Below are 15,600 nucleotides of genomic sequence, written 5' to 3'. Positions count from 1 at the left end.
GTACTACTTATTAAATAACTCAAAACGAAAATGAGCATTTTAGTTGCAAGTAATTAGCATTTTATGTTCATGACCAATCAGCTGCAGTTTTCAGATTAATTGCCACTTTATTTACGACTCAAAAATAAACGAACAAACAAACACACACGCTAAATAAACTATTCTGACGAATGCGCTTTGTTTTTTTTTTTTTTTGCAGCTCTTCGACAGCCGTTGAATATAATTTAGCATAAATATTTCAACTGCTTGTGATGATTACTAATGACTGCAGACAGAGAAGCGAGGACTCGACAAAACTGACAGAAGGTTAACATTGAAGTTAAAGTCGTTAACAGCGCTGTTAAAAGAAGGAAAACAACAAAAAGTGATGCATAGAAAAGTGACAGCCAAACAAATTGAAAGTTATAAATGAATGCTCTCAGGGCAATTAAATTCGAAAGTTGAAACTGAAAGAAAACACCATAAAGATATTGAAAGAGCAAAGCATTTGATGCCATCTTAGTCATCTGTAATCCAAGACGCTAAACAAAATCGTTATATAATGAGCTATAGATTTATGACAGCTTTCATCGAGTTTATCTGCTGCTTAGATTTTTCAGCATTTATCTGCTCTTTTATCTAGCGTATATAAATTCCGCAGTGGGTCAAACTGTCGCAGATGTGCGAGCCACGCCACGGGGCGTATGAGCAATGCGTTGACAGACAAGCAACTCGAGACGAATAGACAAGCATAGAGAATAACAAAAAAAACAAAAGCAAAATACAAAATAGAGACAGACGAATGTGCGTCAACGGTTTGGGGAGGACAGTTAAGGAGCGATAATTGGTCTACTGCTGTGGTCGAAGCTTTGCGATGCGAGCGTTAATAGTTTCACAGTAATTAATTGTAAACTGTTTACTGCTTTGTGGCTGCAACAGACGTTGCCGAGTTTAATTAAGTTGTATTTATGTTTTGGACACAACAACAATGCACACAACGACGACAACAAAACGCAGCTGCATTTTGTGGTCTTGGATGCGATGCGATCCACACTGCATTAGTTTAGCCTCTCTTGCGTAGTGTTGACAAATTGTTGTCTATTTACATGGTGTTTGTTTGTTGCCGGTTGTCAGCCGGCTGACAAATCATTATTTACATTGTTGAATATGGTATAAATTATATACAGGCGATTATTTTTGCCGAGAGCAACAACAACAACATTTGGTTGTGGCTGCCACTGAGTTGGAAATTTATGGCCAATGACGAGGTTGCACTAAAAAGCATAACAACAACCTATACAGACACATATACATATATAATATATAGCATTGCCATATTGTATCGTATGCTTGACAATAAACATTGTGCAAACTTGTTGCATTTTCTTCAGTGTTTTTCGTGCGATTCAAAACGCAATTTATCTTGCTTTATAACCACACGAAAATCACTGAAATATTTCGCTTCTGTACGTGAATGTGTTTTATATCGAGCTAGAAATATTGCAATTAAATGAAATGATTTATCGTAACGGTGAAACGCCCGCGCACACCTAAAACCCAAAAGAAATACAAATCAAATCTACAGCTGCTAGAATTAAAAATAGATACATCGAAAGCGCACACACTGAGCAGCGCACACCTGAAATATCACAAGTCAATACTATGTATATACGATACGATTCGATGCGATGCGATATATATATTGTAGATAGATGCCACATCTATAAAACCTATGCCCTCCGGTCGTAAATCTCAACTGAGCTGTGCCAATTTCCATCGAGAAAACGAGAAAACATCGCCGTCAGAACCGAATGCCAAACATCATCAGTTGTGTGTTTTCTGCTCGCTTTTATTTTATTCTGCCAAATTTTGTTCATTTTTAATTTATGACTTAACTCATTCATATTCATTTCCAATTCCCTATGCTCTTTGAAGAAGGCAACAAGAGAAAAAAAAAGATTTAAATACAAAAACTTTATATTAATGAGCGCTTCTTAAGTGTGGCTGCCAGACTTATGCAATATCTCAAATCAATTAATTAACTAATGCTAAAAACGGTTGACAAATGTTTTAACCATTCGCTTCAAACTTAGTCACATACTCTGTAAATATTTTAGAATCCAGCAAATTGCTTTACTTTTCACACAGCAAACTCTTAGCCAGGGTATCGCTTAGCTGATTCATTCAGTTCTTACACATTTCTAACTGTTTATCAACCTTGCTAATTAGCAGCAAACCAGAAAATTTGCATACCGAAAGTCCCAAGTGATAGCAAGAGGTTTGAACCAAATCAAGAATTGTATAAAATCCCATAAAACTTTCCTACCAACACACACAAACAGTGGATTGTTGTTTCTTTTTGCTAATTGAAGTTGTTTCAAAATGTGTGTGTGTAATAGACATAAAAAGTATTTAATATATTCTTGTTGTGTATCAATCAAAGAATCGTTAAAACTAATAGACTTTAATCGATTTTTTTGCTGTAATAAAAATACAATCGTATCAAAATTCTATCCACGGTAGTCTGGCTCGTCTCTGGTTCTATGCTTTAAAGTATAAACACAGTAAAATGACAAAAACATCGCCGCAAATGTTTAGCGCCATTTGTTAAACAAAAATATTGAAACAGCTGTTTCGAGGCAAAAAAGTGCTTTCATCTTTGCCCCAATGCATTTAAATTTATGCAGTAATGTGGAGCAACAACAAATGGGGAAGAAAGAGCGAGATGTTTCAAGTTAATTGTGTCAAGCAATGAAATAAATTTACTCTATGTTCCCAGTTCACGATTGCTGTCAGCCATAAATAAGCCAAAACTACACCCAAACAATTTTCAAAAAAACAAAATAAAATAAACGACAACAAAAGACAAAAACTAGGGGAAACAAGATGGAACAGCAAAACACATTTGAAATTGCATAAAATTAAATCAAATTCTAATTTGCCATGGCGGCAAAACAAAAACGCCTACAAACGAAACGAAACGAAACGCGAAGCAGCTAAAACGACAAGCGACTTCCTAAAACGCTTCACTGATTTTGTCTAACCCATATATACATATACATATATCTAGAAAATAGACAACCAGATAGACAGACAGCTCTATATGTGTGTAAGTTGTGGCAATGTGCAACATCAGTGAGCGCAACAGCTACGCATTTTGCATGTCTTAAGTCTTGAGGCAAGCCCAGAGAGTCAGAGTCAGAGCCCAAAAGGCATTTGCCATGTCTTGGACAACTTAACAGCCGACTGATTCCATCAGCTGTCTCGCGAGGTGTGTTCACGTGTATATGTGTTACCTAACCGCCCATTTGTTGCAGAAGCAGCAACAGCAACAGCAGCGTCTCGTATTCTTTTTTACTTTACTTTTTTTTTGCGGGCTGTTAGAGGGCGCACCTTAAAGCGATTTCCGGTGTACCAGTTGCTCATTGGGGCTCATTGAGCAATCGTGCTGTCAATTCTAATTAGCGGAAGCGCTTCAAATGTGCTTCGATTCATAAATTAGATCATCGTTCAATCTGTTCTCTATGTTTGTACTTACATCTGGATGCTCACGCACTGGCACATAGACCTTCTCGTTCAGCGTTACCATGGCACCCTCTGGCTCGGGCAGCGTCAGCGGCTCCTTCTTAACGCCATTGATCTGGAACAGTGAAGCGCGTACGCGTGCAATTTCTGTAAAGAAAAGATCATTCATTAATCAATATATATATGCAATGATGAAACCAACAAAAACAACAATAGCATCAACAATGTAATGTAAAACATATTCAATTGTCCTCGTTTTTAGTGTGTCTAGTGGCAATTTGTCACGTTGTTAAATGCTCGTATTAAATGACGCTTAATTTCCCCTCTTAAGCTGCTTAGCGATGGCAGCAAATTGTGCCAGCATATGCGAATAATAGCGTGTGAATGTTTACTTAACATTAATGTTGCTAATTTATTAGACGCAAAATGATCGGCGAGCAACTTGTTAGTGCTGTGGCTGTGGCTGGGCATTGAATTTATCACCTAATGAAATCATTTGGTTTATATATAAACGAATTATGGCATTCGTTTGCCTTAAAAATTACGCCAACTATAAACTTTGCCCAAACGCAGCAGTTGTTGTTGTGACTTTATGCCAAATGCAATGCCACGTTGCGCATACGCCTCATTGTCCCCTCCATAATTCACACATTTGTGACAACAACAACTAACTCTATTGCTACTGCCCCCAACTGTGCCAGTTGACAGCGCCTTTACAATTGATATGATCAACATTTCGTTGTTTAGCTTTTTGGATAAGCTCAAGCTCTAGCTCTCAGTTGCATTGTGTTGTTTGCATTTGGCAAGTGCCTGTCTAGTTGTCACACACAATGGCCACCTTGCTCCGACAATTTGTCACCCAACTCGCCATGATATATGCGAATACTATATCTATATATATATGTATACATATATTCAAAGTGTGGGGGGGCGTACGTCCAAATGACTTAAGAATTTGCCACTGTATGACATCAATTTGATGCATGACTTGGCTTGGAAAATTATTAATCGCATTTCTAGTTATGGCATAGGCTATACTTATGGCGCCTTCTCAAGCACACAATTACTATTATTTATTAGTTTTCGATTCGTAATGCGATACTCAACGATTGCGATTGGCTTCTTCGTAAATGTAAATTGAGAAATATGCCTTTTGCCAGCCAATTTGCTTAGACCATTTCTCAAAATAAACACAGTGAAATGCATCTACAATATTTCACTGCAATAGCAATAAATACATATGTTACGAGATTTGACTGTACTTTACAAAGCAAAATCAATGAACATTTTCTGAGAATTCATCAAAGCTTTTCCATGATGAAATTCAGTCAATATTAATATCAATTCCTAGTAAACCCAAAAGCACTTTTGAATCTCTCATTTTAATTAGAAATATTTAGGGATAAACTTAGCATGTAATTAAATGGCATTACTTAAAATCATGTTCATAGATTGCTTGAACTTTTTCGGCCTCGTTTTAGCTGCCCTCTGGCTGCCAAAACAGCGAAATGCGAATTCTTGCCAACTGCAAAATCGCTATGCATAAAATTTGACAATTTATTGACTCAGCTTCGCACACACACATTATGTGCAACGCTACAGAACACGAATCTAAATATAAAATGTTGCAAAATGTGGCAACCGAGCGATGCGGCAAACAGTCAACGGAGCAAAAGATCCCAGAAGGGCGTCATAAAGCCTTCAAATTATGCACCCAAAAAGTGTTAGCAGCAGAGCACAGACCCAAAGAGCCAAATGGCCCAACAGACAAAAGTCTATTTCTGAAAAGTTTATGATGCATCTCAACACACACATGCTGTAATATGACAAGAATTTGTCATATCCTTTAAACAGTCGTGAGATTTGTTGACTTTTCGGCCAGTTTATGGCAATGGGCGATAATATTTGAAATGTGGGCAAAAGACTCAAAAACCACTTAAAAATCCACATGCGGGGGTTGTGGCAATAAAATTAAAGAAGACGAAGAAACACAAAACTCATAATAATAATAATACTTGAAAATGTTTTGCCCACACACAAACTCATACACACACACACACAGAAAACGTTCTTCTAGGCGCCAAATTTGGTTGTGCTGTTCGTAGCCATATTTAGCAGTTAGATTATTTGAATTTCTAAGATAGAGTCATAAGCAGACACATGTAAATTATGACTAAAACTTGACTTGCATTAAGAAGAGAGCGGCGGCATTTGAATGAATGAATGAATGTATGAACAACAACTCGCCATATAAGCTCCGACAACTTGTTAATGAATACAGAAAAAAATAAATGTATATATACTCAGATCTTTCATTGATAATTATAAGATTGGCGAAACTCGACCCAATCGACACCTACATACAGAGGAGAGATCGCAATGGAGCCGACAACCTGCTCGCCAACTCAAGCAATGCCCTTAAATGGTCACAGAGAGTTGGCAAACGGACATGAGGATTTAATTATAGTTCGTTCACAGCCTGACGCAGCGCACAAAGAATTAGATATATGCCTTCTACATAGATACAGAGTGAGATAGCGGGGGCAAGTTATTAATTAAGCCGCCTGCGCATATGGCTTGAGCTTGCTCAGCTCAGTTCAACTCAGCTCAGCTTGACTTGGCTTGACTTGGTTTAATTATTGTAATTTATCTAAATGCTGCCATCAATTCGGTTTGCCAGTGACTAATTCGATTCAAATGCTTGTGATCTGATCCCCTCAAGCTACACATATTCATTGGGCTTCGTCATATGCAAATGCAATTTCCACGGCTTATTCATCTCGATTCTCCCCAATTCAACTCACGTTGATGTCTATCTGTCTGTCTTAAACGATATGCTCATCAGTCTGTCTGTCTGTGTGTCAGTTTGTCGAGCTGACATTTGACCGATTAATATTGACAGCTGTCATGATTGCATTTATTGCTTAGACAAAAGATCTCAAACGCAGATTTCCATTAAAGAATTTTTCAAGTTGCGTGCGCTGCTTCATTTCGATTGCAAGTTTGCCCTTAATTTGCTTTTGAACACATCTATTTGAGTGAAATCAACGCATACTTAAAGCCAAGCAACAACAACAACAACAACAAATGGGGCATGCTCATATTTTTCATGTTTATTGCGACAATTTCCATGCTGCATTCAATATTTCACTTGTCGCTCGCATCTCTTAATGAGTTCTTTGGCCGCCTCTTAATGTTCTTGGACAGCTACAACAAGAAGCCATGTCTTGTTATTAATTTGCCTCTTCATTGCTGCTGTTTTTTTTTTCTTTCTTTTCTTTTTCTCGCTTTTTGCACCCCTCTCTGGCGGTTGCAAGAAATAGCTATCTAGTATGTAGATGAGTTTGTGCTCTGCTGCTGCTTCTGTTTTTCATCCAACACACAAATTAAAATTATGTGCAATCGAGTTGGATTTTCCACTGTGTGTTCTTTGTTTCTTCTGCGGTGGAAATCATTTGTCTTCTTCTATTTTGTGTATAATTTATTTATGCGCTTGTTGTTTAGAGGCGAACATAATGTTCAATTAAAATCGAGTGTCAAAATATGCAGCAGGAATTTCGGTTCATTTGAATTGATGTGGCATGTATTTGTATTTTAGTTGCTGGGTGTCTGCAAGTCAAGCATAGCAAAGCACAATTGATTTGCATACAAGAATTGCCATCACGAGGTGCCACTTCCACTTCCACACACAACAAAACAACCGCAGACAACCTTGTTCACGCCAAAATCTAATCCCAACTTGTCAATCTCATAAGATATGCCATGCAGGCAGGCAAGCAGGCAAGCCAGTTGACACCTAAAACCAAATTAATATCAAGCTCATTCACAGCGATTGCGATTGGGCGATTGACGAGAGTCTCCTCTGAGCTGAGCTGATTGATTGTTTTGGTCGGTTCGAGTAATTTGCATTGCGCTTGCTCACGACTTCAAGTGCGACACATTCGCAGTGTATCTAAGTATCTTGCCAGTCGGCTAATTTATGAATGCAAAACCATTCATGCCGCGAATTAGATGACTCGCTGTGGGTTCCCAGAGCGTGTGTTGTATGTTTGTTGTTTGTGTGTGTGTGGGTGTTGCCAGCCTTTTGAACAATGCCAAAAAGCTAAAGCTGAAGCTGTGTGGGTAACAAGCCGAGTTTTAACAAATTGTCGCAACAGCAATGACAAACGCTCGTAACAACAACAACAACAGTGAAACACTTAAAGCCGTTCCAGTCAGGCAAAGCCAAAACGCTAAGGCACAACCACTGCAATTAAGCCGTTTTGCCTCTGGCCATAAACCAACTGCAGGCGCACACATTTGGCTTAAACATGAACTCAACAAATGCCTTGACTGGCCTTGAAAAATGCGCACAAAAATCAATTTGCACAAAATAAAACACAACAAAAACAAAACAAAAAACAAAACAAAACAATTTCGCATATTCTGTCTGTGTATGTTGCTGTTTATGTGTTCAAGTAATTTCATTTATTTGCTTTTTTTCGTCTTTTTTGAATATATGAATATTTCTGGGCCTGCGGTTAACCAGCCCAGTTCCTTTTGATACGTGTGAATGTTATTTAAATAAAAATACAAAAACAAAAAAAAAAAACAACACCACAAACCATATTATAACAATATGAAATATGTACACAACAATGTGTTGCTATCTTTTATTTTATTTGTGGTTGTTATTGCTGCATTTAATTTAAGGACTGATAACACACTGGCACTTGATTTAATTTGTTTAATTATCATATCACAACACATTTTTTTCTGTTCGGTTCACACGCTCCAGCAGGTGCATAAATAATAATAAAAAAATTGTCTACATTTTAACAATATATTGTACACATACATATATTTCAATCAACATGCGTAAAACATTCGATGTTTTAATTTTACATTTGTTGTATGCAAAATACATGTATGCAAACGCAGGCGCCTCTTATTTTATTGTATTCTTTTAACCCATTTTTTATGGGAGACACGGGTAACGGCACAACGTTGACAAGCAACACGATAAAATCAAAATTAATATAACCAAATACCGCCATGAGTATCGAATCGAGTTGAGTGCATTGCCCAAAAGATACTTTATTAAAAAATAACAAAAACAACAAAGAATTTTGTATGTACACATTATGTACATAAGCAAAATATTTGTACTGAGTATTACTTAGAATTGGGTCATATGAGTGCGAAAGCAACCGCAAGCGAAATTATTACATGAATCGCTTCGATGTTAACAAGAACACGTCGATATGCTAAGAAAGGGAATGCTCGAAGTATGGATACCTTAAGTGCAATTGCAGTTATAAAATGTGAAGAAAAGAATAAATAACTAAGAAAACTTTCATCGAACAGAAAGAAATACCAAATTGAGATACTAAAATATACAAAAATATACCGAAGGCAATATTTGGTATATCGATATACTATTACATTGAAAATATACCATAAAGTAAAATATATACCGAAGGCAATATTTGGTTTATCAATATACCATAGAGTAAAATATATATGGAAGACAATATTTGGTATATCGATATACTATTACATTCAAATTATATTAAATAGTAAAATATATACCGAATGCAATATTTGGTTTATCAATATGCTATTATATTCCAAATATACCATAGAATAAAATATATACCGAAGGCAATATTTGGTATATCGATATACTATTACATTCAAAATATACCAAAGAGCAAAAAGTATGTCAAATTATCTAACAAAGATTGTTGCTCTTGCTCCAGTATTTTATTCGCTTTTTACTGCCAATATAAAACTTCCAACTTCCATTTATATCAAGCAAAAGCCATGCAAGTGACTTAAACAAAGCATTTATTAAAACCATTAAATATCAATAGTAAAAAAAGAGAACAAGTTCCGTTTGCTGTCTTTGAAACAATGCACAAATGGTTCAATCGCATTTTTATGTTTCACTTGGGGCAAAATATTAATTACAATTTGTCTAAAACACACACAAAATGCCAGAGGAAAATAATTCTCATGAAAACTACTACAGACACAAAACATGACAATAACATATTAATAATTATTTTCGTTGTGCATATGCGAGCATGTCTTTCTTTCTTTCTTTATATTTTTCTGTTGATTGTTTCTTTTTTTTTGCCCCGTTTCCCATTCGTACGAAACGAAAAATATAAAGTTGTTTATTTATGCAACATGAAATGAGAATATTTCATCAATTTTGATTCCAAAAACAACAAAAACAAAATAAAAGGGAAAAAATACTATAACAAAAACTTGCGAGAAGTCACGGTTACGTGTCCGAACCCCAAAAAAGAAAAAAGAATTCAATAGTTCCCACCTGGCCAGCTGGCTGACTTCTTTCAATCCAATGCTCTCTACTCATACAAGCGTATAAATACTTGAAAACATTCGATAAATGTGCATATTGTGTTAACAATAACATGGAATAATGTATAAATTGTTAGTTAAACAAAACGCTATTTTCCGCAAATTTTGTTTTAGCTGGCAAATAAATTCGGAATAGAGAGTAAGCTACGACTGCAAGATACCCTAAGAAATATTGAAATTTGTATTAATTTGTGATAGTTGTAGAACTAAATTTTTATTTCTTGATGTAGCGAAGAGTTAAAAAAGTAAATTCTTTAAATTTAATATCCAACCACACCCAAGGCATACTGGGTATTAGACATACAGCAATTGCCTGCTAATGCGTCGGAGCTTCAATTAATTTAATTCGTTCTTTCAATAAATGTGGAGAGAATGACATAGCAATGCAATTTAGTCAGATTGTATAATTTGCCCATTAAAAGGAGCATGCAAATAGCCGTAAAAACACACAACAATGTGTGCATACATGGATATTGGAATTATGGTAATATTCATATTATTATTATTATTATTTTGATAGCTGTCAAAGTTTTTTCTCTTTTTTTTGATGAAGTAATATGCTTTATTATTAGAGTCTTTCGTCAAGTACGAGTACGAGTGCAAGTTAATTGCCATTAGTCATTGAATGTGACAATTTGATGATGCTTTAATCACAATTTTTTCTCAATGAATGAATGAAGACTGACAGCCGAAGTAATAATAATCTTCTTCTCAGAGATAGGGCAGAGTTTTAACTAATTCATTTTGGCAATTTGAATTAAAATTGTTTAATTACACGCAATCATTGCGCAATAAACGAACGACACTCTCGTTAATTTGAAAATATTTGACAATCAAATTAATGGGAATTAAAGTTAAATTGGTGCAAATGAAACGAACGGAGCAGCAAAAAAACAACACCTTGAACACAGACTCACACACAAAAAAGTTGGAATATAAATCGTTTTGATTATATCGAGAACTCATACAGAATACTGTTACGAATACGAATGAATGTGAATACTCATTCACCCAAAAACACAAACATCGTGACTAATTTCGTTTCGGTTCTTAGCACATTTCATTCTCTATACACTTTTTATTTTATTTTATTATTTTCTTTCTTTTCGTGTAGTCGGTGTCATTTAATAAGCAACAGCAACAACAACGGCAACAAAATTATATTTTAAGAATTGTTAATGAGATAATTTGATGGGGGAGAGACAGACTTTGGAAGCGAGTCAAGCGATTGCCTGGCAACAAAATCCGCATTATGATTATTTTATTATTTTTGCCAAATGACCAGAAGTGGCCCCCAGGAAAGGGCATTAAAACTAATGCCGTAAAGCCAAAGATCAAAACGGTTAAGATGCCACAAAAGAATATGGCAAGAGAAATGTGTCAAGTGCCTCGGGGGGCGAACAAAGACAATGATAGCAATGTGATTTTGTGATTTTTTTTTATTTTTTTGCGCTGTATTTCAACACATAAGATGATGCGCATTCGCATGGCAAATAAAAGTAGTAGATAAAGTGAAGGTGCTCTCGTCGACACGCCAGAATGCCTTTGACAACGAAACGAAACAACTCAGCTAGTCATGAATCTTAACTGATTGCCAGAGCAAAGTCTTTCGAAAGGAAGTGAAATGTGCTGCACAAGGCAACGCGGCGTGAATCTGTTGAACTTTCAGTTTCAACAATGCCCAAAATGGAAAGCTGCTGTCAACAACTGGCACAGAAGACAAGCTCAAATACTGCTAGTAGCTCTATTAAAGTAAATAACATTATTCACACACACTCTAGAAACAGAAATTGAAATGAAAAAATGCAAATGATGTTTTAATGCGACAACATCGCAGCGTGTGTGTGGGTTGCAACAGCAACATCAACAGCAGCAGCAACAACTTGTAGCATTAACAACATTACGACAATTTTTGTTATTTTTTTTCACACGCACACAATTAAAACAAATAACTGTAGATCTCACGAGCGAGACGGGTGGGTGTGAGTGTGTGTGAGTGTGCGTGTATGTGCAACAGCGCGGCAACCTTGCAACTTGACATTAAGCTTCGAGATTACAATTAGCCAACAACAAGCAGCAGCAGCAGCAACATCGACAGCCGCTTTCGACCACATTCAAACAACGGCACACGATGGGCGGCAACCAGAAGTAGGTGGGCGTGTCGATTTGCGTGGCCAACATCAGCAGCAACAACAACAACAAGTTGTACAACAAATTACTGTCAAAACGACAGCAGCAAAATGCAAACAATTAACATGTAATCAGATATATTTTTGGAAATGCCTTTTTACCCTTGAAGTGTTAGTTGTGTGCTTAGCATGTCTCATACGACGCTTCCACGTATTTTTATACCCTCTACCAATGGGTTAGAAGGGTATTATATTTGTATGGCAAGCAAACGGCTGCTGCAGTCGGGTCTTAAGTGTTTTGGGTGGCAATCTAGCATATTTTGTGTTATCTGGTATATATTTTTTTGCATTTAGTATATTGTTATACCAAATATAGTATTCGGTATATTTTAGTATCGCACTATTCTTCTATTGAATTTGTAGCGGATATCTTAGTTGCTTTGGGTGACAATGAGGCATATTTTGTACTCTTTGGTATATCCTAAACGTATTAGTATATCGATATATACCAAATATAGACATTAGTATATTTTAGTACCACACTATTTTGCATCTATTCAAATAGGTAGCAGGTATCTTAAGTGCTCTGGGTCACAATCTGGCATAATTTGTACTCTATGGTACATTTTAAATGTATTAGTATATTGATATACCAAATATAGCCTTCGGTATATTTTAGTACCGCACTATTCAAAATTGGCAGTGGGTATCTTAGTTGCTTTGTGTGGTATGGTAAATTTTAATTGTAGTAATATACTTATATACTAAATATAGCATTCGGTATATTTTAGGAATAATACTGCAGTTTTGCTTCAATTGAAACGCTAACGGGTATTTCACAGTTGAGCACATTCAACTGCAGCTTTCTTAGTTTTTTTTTTTTTTTTGTTACAGAAATTTGAGATGGTTTTTAAAGCTAAAAATAACGCGCGCTGAGTTAGAAGCGTAAAAGTAAAATGACAAGCTCGAGAAATTGTGTCATTTGGCTAATTGAGTATTCGATATACAAGCCAAACAAAAAAAAAAAAACATTTAAGAAGCCAGCTGAAAATTACTCATATGAAATCGATGATTGATTTCCACCTGTTGAGATCGATCTTTGGCAGCAAAAAACCGAAATGTAATTGCAACAAAACACACACACACACAACTAAATGAAACATGTTCGCAAAATTGCTAAACAAGTTCGTAAATTGTAAGCCAATTTTTCCAAACCGAAAAAGAGAGAAGCCGAATAACACAGAGAAAAAAAATCAACTTGTCATTGCCAAAAAACGTTGCAAATGTCGATTTAAACAGTTAAACAGTTGTTGTAGTTGCAGCTGCTGTTGTTGTTGTTGTTGCTGTAGTTGTTGTTGTTGTTGTTCGCAGTTGGTCAAAGTGGCGCAAGGCATCGCGCCAACGGCAAAAATTGGCCGCAAATCAAAACAGTTCCCATGTGCGCAATTTTCGAGCAAAATGCCGCCACGTAAGCAAGAAAAACCCGAACCTAAACAGCTTGTACATTAAATGCGTAAAGATTTTTGTGTGGAAAATGCTGGGCACACAAAAAAAAAGTGCTCCTAATGAGTCAAAATAAAAATAACAAAAGCCAAAAGATAAAAGACTAAACATGGTGCACACAGGCAGGAAGCCACACCCCGTAACAAAAAGCAAACCCAAACCTAAGCTCCAAACTCAACTCCGAACCAAGGCAAAATGTTGCGTATGCACATAATTTGTTAATATTTCAAAATTAATTAAGATTCATACAAGGCGAACGCTAAGAAACGGCGAAGGGTTCTTCTATTGACAAACTTATTGTTTTCCTTTTTTTCTTTCATTTTGACAAACAAAGTGCATAAATTTGTCAGCTTAAGGTTCGCTTTCGCGTTCGTTTGCTCAGTAAGTCAATCGGGCAGTTAGCCAATTAGTCAGTTAATCATTTGAAAAGAAACTTGGAAAAAAACGGTAGTCAACACACTCAGTTGGGTCGTTCCATGCGCGCCCATTTTTATAAAGCAATTAACCGAGCTTATTTTATAGCCTTGCTCATAAAATTTCAACGTCAGACAATATCGATGAGCCGCCGCGCCGCGTTTGCTTCTCGCTCCCTCACTCGCATATAAACAACTCATTTTCTCTCTCCCTCCCTCTGTGCAATGTTTACTATTCAGTGTTCTCAGTGCTGTAGCAATGGCTGCTTAAACCAATTAAAAATTAACAATCTATAGTATAGATAATAGACAATTTGTGTACTCAGCCAATCAGGTTAAGTTTTCAGCCCAGCACCGTCGGCATTTTCTATAACATTTCCCAGCAACAATAGTTGCTCATTGTTGTAATTGTTGTTGTTGTTGTTATTGTTGCTGTTGTTACCAATAGGCAGCCAAAGCGTTATCGCAACTCTGATAGCACGCGCTTAGTAAACTCACCTGAAACGAGCAAGACAGGTAGCAAAAAAAGATAAGATTAGGCTATATAATATCATACATAAATAGTTCAGGTTCAGTTCGGTTTCACATAAAAAACAAATCCTCATGTAATTTATGGACCAAGGCAACAAAGTTATACACAAAAGATCTTATGCAGTCTCTGTAAACTTTATGAAGATAACAACGTATAAAGATAACAAAAAGTACGCGTTTATTGTTAGATAAATGCTATAATTAGACAGCGTTAATGCGCTGTAAAGTCTGATTTGTTTAGTGGGCATAAAACAATCGAAACGTCTGTACGATACTTTTTTATTCATCTATAGCTGCTCAATCAACACGCTGAGAGGGTCTTGTGCATTTTTGGAACTGTTAAACTTTTGGCTGGCTGAGTCTAACAAGGTTCTATTCTCTGTGGCTGTGACTGTTGTTGCTGTTTGGTTTTTGCCGGGCAAACTATTTTTAAACAAATCCAAAAGATACAATTTCTGTCATGCCCCCATGCTCCACCACACACACAAACGCACACCACTTTGAATGTGACGGCGTCGTCTCGGCAGTGGCACGCTGATTTTGTTGCCACGCTGCCACCATTGCGCTTGTTTATTTCTGGAGTAGCCGAATGACTTTTCCGGAGCCCCTGCTACGTGTGTGGAACATAAACAGCCGCCTTGCCCGGCCTGGCCGCAACCACAACAATAACAGCAGCAGCAGCAGCGTTGAAGAAGAGAAAACGAATCTCACAAATCATGAACCGAATTGAATACAGACGAAACGCAAACACAGGCAAAAGATTGTGTGACTCTTCACTCTATGTGTAACCGCAGAGTTCATGACCTTTTGCGATGCCTTCTTCTTCTGCTTGTAATACATTTCTTCAATATTTCTCCTTCAGACTCTACCTGATTCTTGCTTTTATATCTATTGCACAAAATTTTGGAAATAAAAAGAAGCTGTAAACCGAATTTTGAAACAAGCTGCGTTCCATCAACATTGTTGCGTTTTTGTTTTCATTTAGGTAAAAATAATATTTCGACGCTTTAGTTTTTCGCTTCTGAAAACTCACAGCTGTTATTAAATTCGAGAATCGCTGTTTGCGCGTGGTTCAACGGAAATTAAAAACTGATTTTCATATATATACATGTATATCGAGAGGAGAGCTATTTATTTTAGGTTGGGTTGGG

General features: G+C 36.5%; 1 protein-coding gene across 8 annotated transcripts in view; it reads right to left on the bottom strand.

The window, feature by feature from the left end:
• Positions 1-15,600, bottom strand: part of LOC117574123 (protein held out wings) — a 38,836-nt gene that overhangs the window by 13,327 nt on the left and 9,909 nt on the right. For all 8 annotated transcript variants that reach the window (XM_052006321.1, XM_052006319.1, XM_034257776.2 and 5 more), the window contains exon 3: positions 3,518-3,651. In XM_052006321.1, the coding sequence (XP_051862281.1) occupies positions 3,518-3,651 (134 nt within the window). The remainder of the gene's footprint in view (positions 1-3,517; positions 3,652-15,600) is intronic.

Source organism: Drosophila albomicans, chromosome 2R, assembly GCF_009650485.2.
Source record: "Drosophila albomicans strain 15112-1751.03 chromosome 2R, ASM965048v2, whole genome shotgun sequence".
Classification (NCBI taxonomy): Eukaryota; Metazoa; Arthropoda; class Insecta; order Diptera; family Drosophilidae; genus Drosophila; species Drosophila albomicans.
The sequence above is the reverse complement of the archived record's forward strand: the minus strand, read 5'-3'. Positions and strand labels throughout refer to the sequence as shown.